At 40.8% G+C, this 13,757-nt stretch overlaps 2 protein-coding genes across 5 annotated transcripts in view; both read left to right on the top strand.

Annotated features, from left to right (window-relative positions):
* LOC112554923 (von Willebrand factor D and EGF domain-containing protein-like) overlaps positions 1-13,757 on the top strand; it is a 535,332-nt gene that overhangs the window by 99,557 nt on the left and 422,018 nt on the right. The window lies entirely within an intron of this gene.
* LOC112554924 overlaps positions 1-13,757 on the top strand; it is a 116,003-nt gene that overhangs the window by 32,551 nt on the left and 69,695 nt on the right. The window contains exon 1 of one of the 4 annotated variants that reach the window (XM_025222997.1): positions 3,481-4,088. The exons of the other annotated variants lie outside the window; for them this stretch is intronic. Coding sequence (XP_025078782.1) covers positions 3,913-4,088 — 176 coding nt within the window. The 5' untranslated portion in view covers positions 3,481-3,912. Of the gene's footprint in view, positions 1-3,480; positions 4,089-13,757 lie in introns of those variants that run through there. 4 annotated transcript variants of the gene reach the window in all.

Genomic DNA, 13,757 nt, shown 5'->3' on the forward strand with positions numbered 1-13,757 from the left:
GATCGTGTATTTACTATATCAAAACAATGTGTGTGACGAATTCTTTTATACCAGGTTCTGTGGTCCGGCGACAACAGTGACTGTGCCATGCACATGTCCTCCACGTGTGAGTGTCAAGACCCTGGGTGAGGCCGTGTGGTGGACAGGAGAGTGCTACACTGCTGTAATAACACTCTTCCCGGAGCAAGTTCACCTGCTACACACGGCGCCTCCCACACTCTTTGTCACCGGACCGCCCGGCACAGGTAAAACTGTGGTGCTGCTGCTGATGGCCATAGAGTGGCTGCGATGTGGTCACCACGTCTACGTTGTCAGTACTTGTAGGGAGAGTCGTGCAGCGTGCACCATGTTGTATCACCTGTTGCTGCAGACAGTAAAGACACAACAGTCAGCAGGTGTATCACCCGGTCAGCCTCACCTCCTGCAGTATGACATTTATGGCGGTGACGACGTGGAGAAGGCCGTCAACGACTTGTCACAGGCGGCGAGCGCAGGGTCGTTGTACGTTATCGCTGATGAAGTAGTGAGTGAGTTCAGGTGAGTTGTACAGCGTGTGATGTGATGATAGACACACAGGTAGATGTTGTCTGCATTTACTGGATTACAACTATTTGGTGCTTAACAGGTGATGTTTCCTCAACAGTTGTGACACCTGATGGAGGTGTTGTGTTGTCAACGTAGATTTGTTTTGAAGCATCGGCTGTTACACAGATTGTGTTGCAACACGTGTCATTATTGTGACATCACTTGATGACATCATTGGTAACAATATTACACATGATACACAAACAGAATCACACATTAATAATAGTACACAGTGTAACGCGTGTAGCTACATCCTATGTTACAGTCTTGGCCTCAAAATCAACAACTTCCAGACTTTGTGTAAGTTGCTGTTGACACTAATTCCTCGTCTCCATCTGTGGGCGGCAAGTTGTAACTATAGAGACGCACCCTTCGGCTGGCCAGTGGAATATTTAACCAGACCCCTCCGCTCTCCTCCGGCCGTCGTTAGGGAAGTCCAGCAGGATGCGGGGATCACTACACAACGTGTTGTACTGCCGTACAGTGAGCGAGGTGTGTCCGACCACACAGACGGCCCCCCAGTCACACGACTGTATCACCGAGGTCAAGGTCACTCAGGTGACAGGCCAGGTGACTGTGTGACGTGCGGTCGTGAGGTGGCCAGCTTCCTACACAGTCTCCGTGTTGGTGTTACAGGTAGGTGTGTGTATTGTGTAGTGTAACGTTGTTTACAGTTAAACACTTACCTATGTGATAAATAACCAACGAGTGAGAAACAGTCTTGTAAATAAGACTGTGTTAGTGACGTGTGTCTCCCAGTTTACGTGATGACGTCACAATACTATTGTTTATATCCATGTTGACAGGGAGAAGCACAACAACATCTACAACATTGACCTCTACCAGTGGCGGCACAACACCACCCTGTCTACAGTGGAGAGACGTGCTGGTGTTGTACTGGGCTAACGTTAGTGATCAGAGGGGTATGGTCAGAGGACTGCAAGAAGCGGGTATCCCAGTGCGGGTGATGAAGGATGACGACATCGAGGACGTGGCCACGGCCCGCAGTGACGTGGTGTGGGTGGCGAGTGGACGTCATGTTCGTGGTCTGGAGAGAAAAGTCGTCGTCTGTCTGGAGAACACTGATTACAGTTTATTTAGATCTGTCCGACTTGAGCTCCTGTCCCGCTGTACGTCACAACTTGTGATTGTCTCCGATGACGACAACCCGCTAGAAGGTGACTGACACCTGTCACCTGCTGCAGTCGAGCGTCAGTCTCTTACACCAACAATTGTTTTGTGGTGTTTGTCCTCTTCTACTCTCAGTCTATCACTACGTCATCAACTTATGATGCAATAGATATGACGTCATTACAGACTTTTTCATCACGACGTCCGTGTCTCTGTTTACAAAACAACAAGTGTCAACAAGTTTGTGTGTTTCAGAGGTGTGTGTTTTAATGTGTCATCATATCCGTGCGTGTGTCAGTCTCCCAGTGTGATATCTGTGTCACTGTTGTATAAGTTGTACACGTGCTGTCAAAGGGCCTCATCAGACTGTAGTGTCAGTGTCGTGCATTAAAGTATTCGGTCTGACATTGTTTACTGCCAGTGGTAAACAAAGGGGACAGAACTCTGAGACTAAATACAGACACGAGTTGTCCTTCAAAACCCGCTTTATTTAGTGAAGAAATTTATTGATGTAAACACAACAAACACTAGCGGCTCACTTATACAACACATGTTACAAGTTTAACTGTTTGGCACAAACACATTCACACGATGTACAAATGTTGTTTCAAATCGTTTATAAACATCACAATCAATTTCTCAATAAAGTTTAGTTTAAAACAGGTACAGACTGTTGTTAAGAGGTTAAAATAGTTTTAACAGTCGTGTCACCCACAGGCACCACGTGCGCACTGTTTCAACAAAGTCAAACAACAGGCTGACAATATAAATATACAGCAGATAGCAAATAAACCAATAAATAGCAATGACAGGATATAATACCTACGCCACGGTCACATGACACTGTTACAGTTTGCTAACATCCTGTCACAAGACACTATACCCTGACAGTGACATGTCATGACACGAAATCTGACAATCAGCCCTCAGTGACGTCATGTGGATGGAGGATGAAGGTGGACAGCGACTGTCGTCTGTCAGGAAAGCGATGATAACGTACTGTGACTATATCTTGTCAGAAAACTACAGAATCCCAAGGAATAGAGGGGCGACAGTGAGAGAAGGCAGCCAATAAAATGTAAAAGCAAAGTAGACCTCATCCAGCAAACAAAGACACGTGTTTGTTTTCGATAGTTCACATCACAAGAAGTAAGGTTACAGACCGAGTACTAAACCTAAAGAAAGAGGCGCTGCTACCGATGAAGATAACACCGCTCACTCAGGAAGCAGGCAACAGAAGGTAATCCCTAACGAGCAGTGTCTTTCATCTAAAAAGAAAAGCTGACAACAGCGATGTGAAAAGAACGGTAGTCAACCTTTAACTAATAATAAAATAACTAAGTGATAACCAAACAAATAACCAAATAACTTGCCCAGGCTGCCTTACAACGATCAGAAGGAAGAGAGTTGTGGAGGTCAGTGAGACACACCTGTAGACTACCTGGTGATAAAACATGGCTACCCTTCACATTCCTGTGTATGACATCTTTGGTAGGTAAGTATTCCCGAGTATGCACTACACCCCGCAAGGTATGTGTAACCACTAGCTGTATTATATATACAATCACTAGGTGTATACGCGAATAATATGTGTCTACACGATAAAGCACACTGCATCGACTGTGTGATTTTTTCACTTGCGAACTGTATGAAGAAATCATTATGGCGGATGTAAGAAGGAGGCAGTTGATAGGAAGTTGTGTGTAGGTGGACACGGTATGGTGCAGACAAAGACAGAGCAACACAAATGAGTGTAAATACACAACAACAACACAGATCAAGAGGAGACTTAGATCGAAGAACAAGAGAGTGCAGTCCCCTTAAGTCAGTTAGGCGAATGGACATCACTGTCGGTTTAACTGTCAGCTGGTCTCAGTATATTATTTCTCTACATTGTCGTCAACAGACATTTGTTTGCTATTTTTCTAGTAATTTCCCGTGAAATGTAATCCAGGCACTTTACGATGGACGCGCTCGTAGCAGACGAACCTCAGCGTCAGTGTCGCAGGCTATTTTTATCCTGCTGTAGAGGGATAGGGCAGATAAAGATCAGCTGACGTTTGTTGTGTTTGACGTCACCAGTCGTCTGCTCAGCGCTGTTTCTAACGTACTTGTGTGGCTGTTGGCTGTCCATTGCCTCTTCTATCCTTGTGCGCATGTTTCTTGTGGAGCAAAGCTTGGAGATGAAAGTGTCCGATGGTGTCGGCGCTGGCTATTATTTCAGCCCCAGCCAAATGTTGTTGTCAACCTCGGAGTTCAGCGTGTCCTGGTCAGTCGTCTGTCAGCAGCAGGCTGTGGTGGACGTGCCAGGCGGTGCTGACCGTAGTACATGGGTGCCACTGTTGGACAAGATCCAGCACTAAGCCGTTTGGGTAAATAAACGAGTTTTTTCTCCCCTCATTATAGAATTTGGAAAAGCTGTGATCGGTGAGTGCGTAGGTGGTTCTGCTTGTGCATGTGATCAAATCAGTTTGTCCAGGAACTAATATCCAACATATGTCGTGGTTTGTCTGTTTGCATGATCTGGGAATGTTTATGAGGAGGAGTTTGTTTTAATGATGTGTTCGAGTGCATGTGCATACTGTTTTATTATCTTAATTTTTGCGTGTGCACAGAATTACAACAAAATGTTTCGACTTCCTGCATTTCAATTGCTTCTTGCATATGAAGGTTCTTTAAGATACATTATAATGCAATACCATTGCCTTTATTAATAGTCTTTAGGCCTACAATAAAAATTGTAGCAGCAATGTGATGGTTCAGAACTGAGTACTGTCACATCTCATCATAACTGCTTATCAATGCACCACCTAGCCACATCCAACACTTATAAAATACCTTTTGCTAAATTTTAACACTTTTAGAAGGTGTTAAATACATTTTAACAAGCAATATCATATTTAACACTGCAACAAAATGCTCAATGATAAATTTATAAAATATAAAACATATACTGTACAAACTTTGAAGGAAATTGGGAATCAGTGTATCACTTTTTGAGGATATGACAGTGTGTTGTGGTATTTCGTTGAGGTACCCCTAATAGCCCACTGGGAAGAAATAAATATTATCTTATCTTGTAGAGTGCTTTCATCATTTTGGGTGATCACGAACTTGTACCCCTGGACAGCTGGCAGACCATTTTTTCACGTAACTGCTAGAACGAGGCTCGGGACCACAGAACTTCCTGTTAAGCCTTCCATGGCGAAGAACTTCAATGGCTATGTCAGCAAAGTCTGAAAGAGTAACGACAATAAAGAAACGCACAAAAAGCGTTGACGATGTTTTGGACATGTGCTCCGCCAGCAGAGTGTGTCTGTTAGTGTTATTGTGTGTTTTTGTGTCGCTGTGGGTTAGTATTAGTGTGTGTGTAAGTGTGTGTGCTTATCGGCGTGTTAGTGTGTGTTAGTGTGCGTGTGTGTTTGAGAGAAAGATGGAGAGCAGTAGACGGGTACAGCCCCGCTATTTCTATTGTTTTGATGTCAACAGTTCAGCTCAATGGACATAATTTTCTTCTTGACATTTTGACTTATCTCGAATGACACAGCGAGCAAGAAATTATAAAAAAAAAATCCCACTGCTAATATTATCTCTTCTGGACTTTGTACCACTACCTTGTGATAAGAGATAATGGATAATAGAGCACCGGCAAATAAAGACTAGTGGGTAACATCCTTAGTCCTCCATTTTGTAGAGGTAAATAGCGAGGCGACATCTTTTGTCTGCATTATTATCGACAGTGAGTATAGAAAATCTTCAGTCAGATAAAAATTATAAAACTTTGGTGGAATAGTCTTTTCTCTCAAATGTGATATACGTAGGACAAACAAGCACAAAGTGAATTTTAGTCTCGTCACTGTAACTAGAAGGACATTGCATTGAGAACTGTTGTTTAAAGTAGCTAAGTTTGTGACACTTAACATTCATTATACCTGATGTAAATGTAAGGTGTCTTCAAAGTTGTTATTTATGAGGTGAGAGATATGGAGTAATCGATAAAGCTGTTTTAAAAGAATATACAGGAAACATAAGCTACTGGTGAGTGTATAGTGTCAGTCCTGTTGATGACAGTCTATTAGCCCGAGTTTGAACTCCCTTCAACAAAAATGTAACATTCTCAACGCCTTGATTTTCCCAAACGATACCAAAATTAAATTTGTACAGTATTATCATAATAGTTATTGTTCAGCCACATTTTGTATTATTATTTTGAAATAACTTTTCTAATATTACTAGTGCTTTCCTAGATACACACTTCGTAGGGAGATAAGTTAGTCTAAGCCAACATGGAATGTATCTTGTTTATGTACATATATAAGGCTGGCATCTTCCACCTTAACCCTAAACTACAGCATTTGGAGTGCGAGAAGTAACGCCCACGAAACGTTTCATGACAAACAGATAAATGTTTTCTATAATGTTGATATCAGCAACAAGTCCCCGTATTTCACAGACATTTAACAGAATTGGTTGTATTTGGTTATCGAAAAGTTTGGAAAGCAATAATGAAGGGCTGCATACAGTTAATTGCGACTGGCAAAATAGCTCAAGGCCTAAAACTGATGACAGGTAAAGGTAAAGGAAATGAAGCCCAACACAACACAATGTTTAACTACAAGTAGGTTACATTAGAGAACTCTGTGACCTGCGCCTACTTAATGTAGTGGTTACGAACGAAGTTTGAAGATTGACAGTTGATGTGTTCAAATCTGGGTGTGGGCTTTTTGTGTGTGTGTTTTGCTTTGGGTTGATTTTGTTCTCTAATATGATCAATTTTCTGTCAAGCCTTTCACGAAAACCTAGTGATTGCCAAGCGAAACCATATAATCTAGTGGTTACAAGCGACCATTTGTTTGACATGATATCGACTATGTTAAAATCTAGATGGAGCTAATTTTTCATGTATTTTGTTTTTTGTTTATTCTTCCCATAAAGTGAACAGTTCTATGTCAACCATTTCATGATGACACACTACTATATACACAGCGATTTTAGAGGTGTGGGGGGATGTATTAATCTTTTAAAGAGGGAACTATTAACTTTCTATCATCAAAACGTACGTGGGACGAAGTCTACAGCAGTGGTTCTCAAAGTATTTCGGACCGCGGACCACTTTTCTTAAGTAAAAAATATGGCGGACCACCAAGGCCTAAAAATCACTCTGTACTATGAATTTCAAATTTAAATTGCCGCATTTGTTTCATTGTAATTCAAAGCTAATGTACTTCTGTGACAGTAGTATAGTAATAAGTTGACATAAAACTACGTACCTCGTTCTTTGTAATTAAAATGTTAATGCGAGGAATACATCACTTTAAACATCACTTTTCTGACATATGACGACTGTCGGCCGTGGACCACCTGACTTATGGCCGCGGGCCACTAGTGGTCCGTGGACCACACTTTGAGAACCACTGGTCTACAGGATATACTGGTCATTCTGCTCTGTTTTATAAATAATTTTCTCTGCCCTCTACAATCGCATGTGAGCTGAAGAATCTCTCTAGATATATATACACAAGCAGATATAAGGCTGTGTGGGTGGGGTGGTTACACATGTATGCATAAGCAAATGTGTGTGTGTGAGTGAGGAGGTGGGGGATTATATACATATATGTGTGTGAATATGAGAAGGTGTGTGTTAGGGGGAATTATAGATATATTATATGTAAATATGAGTAGGTTTGTGAGGAGAATTATATATATATAGGCAGATATGAGTAAGAATATATCTGTGTTTAGGTAAGAATCAAAGAGAGGGGCAAAAAATCACCTCCAAAACTTTTCAGTTGTTTACATGTGTTTATATACTTTGAATTATTTGATTACATATGCTGTGATGAAATTTGCACTGAAGGGCTAGAAGAAGGAAAGAACAAGTGAGTGAGGCAAAATATTAGCTTTTAATGTATTAATTGTTACAAACTGACCAGTAGGTGAATGTGTGTGTGTGTGTAAATGAGGGCGATTGCATATATGATATACAGTCATGGGTGTGAATGTCTCAATACCTTTAAAAGGGTGAAAGAAATAAAGATTCTTGAACTTGTTTTATTGATTTCATGGAAACCTTATGCTATGCTAAAAATTCAGAAGGAATATATATATACCAACACAAAAAATCTTTCTTTTTTTCATTTCAACTGCTAAATAGTAAGTGAAAGATGTGTGTGTGTGTGTGCAAATGGTATGGTGCTAGATGTAGGAAACTAGAATTTTTTTTATCAAGCCATGCATTCTTTTACTATGTACCACATTTTTTTCAAGTAAGCAATTTCTTTGTAACTTAGCAGATTTAATTACCTCTTGTATTAAAAATGCATGTCATTTGTCAATGACATTATATTTTGAATGTTGAAAACTGCTACATACATTCACGGAATATGGTGATTCAAACACACAAAATATAATGTTATGCACCAATGACAAGCATTATTAATGCCAGAGGTTAATTTTAAGTCTGCTAAGTTACAAAGCAAGTGCTCGGTTACAAAACTAAGTGTTACCTTGTAAAAGAGTGAATGACTTGATAAAAAAAAATTTACGAGTTTCCTTCTTGTAGGACCATACCCTTCACACTCACACACCTTTCGCTTACTATTCAGCAGTTGAAATTATAAAGGAAATGATTTTGTGTATATATATATTTATTGCTTCTGCACTTTTGGGATAGCATAAGGCTTGCATGAATTCGATAAAACAAGTTCTCCTGCAACGTCATGTACAGATATTGAGTAAATGACAATTTCCTGTCAAGTTACTAATTGCAACAAAAACCCAAATTCCTCTGCTTGACACCAATGATCTTATAACTAGCATGGGGAATAGTGTTCAAACTGTTTCTATCACAGACAGACAAGAACAACATTTGACATGCTTAACCAGTGCTTGTATATGTGGGGATTTGATTTTATAACCTTTTACTTTAAGAATTTTTCAAGAAATATTTTGTGTAGTGAAGCACTATTTGGTTCATTCCTTACATCTTCATCCATCTCATCCAATAAGGCTCTTTTCATTTGTTGATGTCCATAAAGAATGGAACTTTTAGGCATGAGGATTGTGAGTATAGTAAGGTGATAAATTAATTGTATGCTGGTCAGCAAATTTGTTAGAGTTGAATAGATAATGAAATTACAAAGTATGTAGAGCCTTTCATTTCTAGGATTTCATTTTGTCTACATGTTTCTTGTCTACATGTACTGGACTGTAGGTTTGTTTTGCAATCCTTTCATGTGGTGCATTGAGCAAACATTTACATATGTACAAGCGCGTTAGAAATTCAATTATCAATATTTTATACATGTTTACTTTATTTTCCATTGGAGTCTGAAATCAAGTTGCTGTCGATAATTGCAACTACTTTTGGAAATTCTCAGGCCCCGATGTGTCTGCATATCTTTGTCTTTTCAGCACAACCTTGATCCTGCTATGAAATTTCGTTAGGTGCTCGCCGATGCGAAACATCGGTGTCTCTCGCCATAGTACGACAAACAGTCGATTTGTCTACATCAGTGAATTCTCCACACACTTCTTGAAAGTTTGATGTGAAATAATATGGTAAAGAGATGAGCACTTGTAGTAGAGATGTTAGTGTGCCTTGCCGATTGGTGACAGCGATCTCGCATGACACTTCAGCGGTCAGCGCTAGAATGTGCTCTCGTCTAAAATAAATTTTGCAATACAGTTTTTAATTCATCCAACACTTCAAACGGGTGCGATCTGTCACCAAACACCCGATTTCGTCTCAACGATCGACGTTGTTGCCAGTGAACACAGTGAAGGCCGCCGAGAACTTTACACGCGAGCCACCAGACCGGACAGCTTCTCCGGGCTCCCGTTCATACGAATATTTCGCTGTTATCCACCCTGAGCAGGCTACACCCGTTTAAACCCCATCTCCAGTCTACAAGCATACGGGGCTTGGTCTACAGTCCATCGCCACTCTCCCTCCTTGAGCGACCCAACACCGACCGTCCTTTACTTCTGATGGACAGAAGGATAGGCCGCCATTGAACTACCGGATCTACCCTTCGCTTGTCCGTCCGGCTGCGTGTCTGCTCGACTTGCGGGAAAGCAAGAGTGCGACACCAACACTATAGCACTATACTAGTTATCACATGACAGTGACAACCCAAGAAGGGGAATAACCCACGTTCCTAACAAGACACTAAACCGCTGGTTAAATTGCCGCACAACCAGCGTATAAAGTTAGAGCTCAGAAATCAAAGTATTATTTATTACAAAAAGTTTGCTTGTGCAAAGTACATGCAATATACAAAAGTCTATAAGTAAGCGAAGCATTGTGTTTGATTGTGACAGTAAGTGGGGAGACATCCTGGCTGTTTTCCAGAATCTGCTTCATTCGGCGAACAGCTTACATTGAGTTTTCTGCAGACGACAGACGATGCTCCCCACAGACTGGGTCCTGTTGAGGGCAGACGACTGTTACCTGTCTGCTTACCTGTTGTGAGAGAGGACAGTCGCTGTAGCTGCTGAAGAGAATGGTATGCTTTGGCCACCTCCTCTTTCTCACACACACACACAGTCGTTGGCCGTAATCCTTCAAAGTTTGTTTCCGACATTCTGACATGTAGTTAGTCCGCCACTAGTATTCTCTATTTTTAGTCTCGTTACTTTTGTGTCGCTCTACATGTGACAAAATATTAGTCTCGGTCGGTATAGTGTCACTCATGTTACTCTCATCATCAAATTGTTTCCCGTTTGAGCAGGTCTCCTCTCACGTACACCTCACATCTAGAATATGTTTGTATTTAATTTAATCTCATTGTCACACCTGATGCTTTCACCAACAGGACAAACACAAAAAGAAGGCGGCTGTTGGTACAGGAGCTTTAGGGAAAGTCGAAGTTTACCTGCACCACGTGACTGATGCTGAGGCTGCTTGTCTTACAGACCCAGGTGAGTTGTATTTCTTGCCAATAAAGACAAGTGGCATTGTGAGCAGATATGCTGTAAGTCTTACAGACACTGGGTGGATTGTGTTGCACATAAATCTGTACATATTGGTCTGTATACTATATATATATATGTACCAGGTTTCTACCAGTTGTTTATTGAGAGTCTTTTATCCTTTTCATTTGTATGCTGGTTTTGCAATCTCTCTGTCCATTATAGAAAGAGTCTGAGCAGTATTGTCCACATCTTTTCTAATATAATTGGTGTCGGACAGAGGGATTTAGCGTCTTTTTGCCCCCAACAAACAGGAAAGCTTCAGGAATTTTATATATACCTGAACATATACTAACGAGAGAATTTGTATTTTTTGACTCAGGTAAACTCTATTGCTTGCCAATATGTAAAAGTAACAGACACCTGAAATCTTTTGTGCCATCTGCGGTCTAGCTGCTCAACATCAGATAAATGTCTCTGTGTGTGTGTGTGTGTGATGTTGATGGTGCGCACATGATTATTCTTGATGCAAGTTGTTTATTTTATAGTATATATAATTTGCCTTCCTTTCACTGTACACATCAACGATGCAGCTTGCAGTGAACGTATTCTACTTTTATTTTTAACTTACTGTAATTAGAGCACCTTGCCATGTTTAAATTGAGCATTCGGACCAAGACAGTAGATCATTGCAACACCTTCGTAGAGTTCGTGAGAAACAGGTTACTGTCATGTCAGCATTGTAAATGTTTAAGCAAAAGAGACAAAATATGAAGACACAAACGATAATCTGTACTACTGTACTGTAATCCTTTAACATAATTCATATGGTTTACATTATTGAAGGTAACGCGCGCCGACTCCAGGAGGTCAGGACTCGGTCAGGTGCTGATGTACAGGTTGACCCCAACCCATCATCCGTACCTGACAGGAAGACTGTCATCATCAAGGGTGACCTTAGACAAATCGACATTGCTGTCAGGCTCCTCAATCAGATGACTGGATCGCAGGTATAGTAACTACATTAAGGAGCGGTGAAGTTTAAAGTCATCAAAAAGAGATGTCCGCGAAGTGACGATGGACAAAGCCATTATTGTCACTAAAAATCACGCAAATACACAGTTCAACAGTGTTTTTTAAAAGTCATGTTACTGAAATAAAATTAGCCATTTCTGGTCTATTTTTATGTATTTAACACAAATTTAATCAAAATGCAAAATTAGCTCTTTTTTCGTAATTTGCAATACTTATTGTGTTGATCAGAAAATTCATGCTAATAGTAATTGTCCTCCGGTTAATAGCTGTAAAAAAAATCAAGTCACAGATTTTTAGTTAAGAAAGCTTATATGTTAATAATTAATGTCATTAATTTAAGACTATTAAAGGGATTCTAAAGGCAAAATAAAACTGCTTAGAATCGCGTAAAGAGTAGGATCACTTTGAATCTCGTCTATTTATGTGTGTGTTCATGTGGAAAACGTTGAATGTTTTTAGTAGAATGTTGTGTTTAATAAGAGAAATTACACGGGACTCTTTTTTTGCTTCCACGAAGTCTCGTCCTCCGTCACGTGACCCTATGACGTGTGGTTTCGATAGTGAGAACCATGCCTCGAGAATGTGCTGCACCCGATTGCCACGAAAAGATGGGAAAAGATTCAAAATTTTCTTTTCATCAGTTTCCAAAAGATAGAGCCTTACACACAGAGTGCTTCATACAATAAACAGACGTCAAATCTTTGCAATGACCTCAGACACTTCCTGTCAGAGACTGACGTTTTAGGAGACTGACGTCATAAGGAGACTGATGTCATAAGAAGACAAGTCTGCTTGACCATCTCGGGAAGCTATCGTGGTTTCTCGGCGGAAGGACACAAGGGTTGATTTCACTGGATTTTTTCAATCTTTATATACATCGGCAACCGACATAGTGCTAATAAGTAGTAATTAAGTGAGAAACGAATCATTTATTTCTCCTGTGTTGCTCTCGTGCTCTGTAATTGTGGCTAAATATATTTTTGAAACGTTTGACCGTCACCAGAGCCTTATCACAAGCCTTGAGTATCACTTTAAAATTGTTATTTTAAAATAATATACTATTTCCAAGAAAAGTAAAAGACGTATTTTTACACTCTGTTACTTTCTTATGTAAAGTGTAGGAAAAACAACTAAACCAGCAAGTGTTCTTTGCATAGTAAATAAATTACATATCATTTCAAGAATAATCCGACTAGTCTTGTAAGCATTTTCACTAAAAATTACTTTGATGCAGGAAGATGTTTTACAGCGAGCACAGGAGTTTTGGTTAAAATGGGTTCAGGCCGCCTTCCCTGACTTTGACTCACAGGCCTACTTCCTGCCTCCTGTCTACATCAACCGCGTGCCTATGACTAGAGAGACCGTTGCTGGTCAGGATGTTCTTGTCCTTCAGAAACCATCTGGACAGGCCGGTCAGTCCTGCAAAGTATCGGGGAATCCATCTCCCGCTGTTCAAAGTTCCATTCCTCAACCTACTTCAGTTCAGGACAGTGATGTTCGAGATGATGCAGCCATGCAGCGCATTTTCCTTTGTTTGCAGGAAATGTCGCAACAGAACAGTGAAGTGTTTGTTGCAATGAGTCAACTTCAGTTCGGGGAGTACCTGGGAGAACCTTGTTATGCTGCTGCAGCAGCCCAGGTGCCCTTAGCTACAAGTCTTCCCCCTTCTCTGCCGAAAAACTGGGGCAAGGGTGACTTTGATGTGCTTCTTATTCACAGGGAGTACGGTTTTGTGGTCTGTGAGGTGAAGGCTGTTGGTGACAACGTAAGAGAGCTTGGTCTGTCACAGCAGGATATGGAAAACAACATCCGAAAGAAACTAAAACAGGCCATCGTTCAACTGGACAAGGCGGAGGCCATGTTGTCTCACCTGGTGTCCGACATCGCTTCCGGTCTGCGCATCACCAAGACAATCGCTGTCCCAAACCTCACGGCTCATCAGGTAGAGCAGGCAATTGCTGGTGACAAACAACTCACTCAGGTAATATTCGTATGTTGAATTTGTCAATATTAATTCTAAACCATTGTCCTGATGATAGAGGTCTGATAGATGTCGTGTTAATAACAGACAAGAATGACAAATCTTATGTGGG

This window comes from Pomacea canaliculata, linkage group LG14 (assembly GCF_003073045.1).
Source record: "Pomacea canaliculata isolate SZHN2017 linkage group LG14, ASM307304v1, whole genome shotgun sequence".
Lineage (NCBI taxonomy): Eukaryota > Metazoa > Mollusca > Gastropoda > Architaenioglossa > Ampullariidae > Pomacea > Pomacea canaliculata.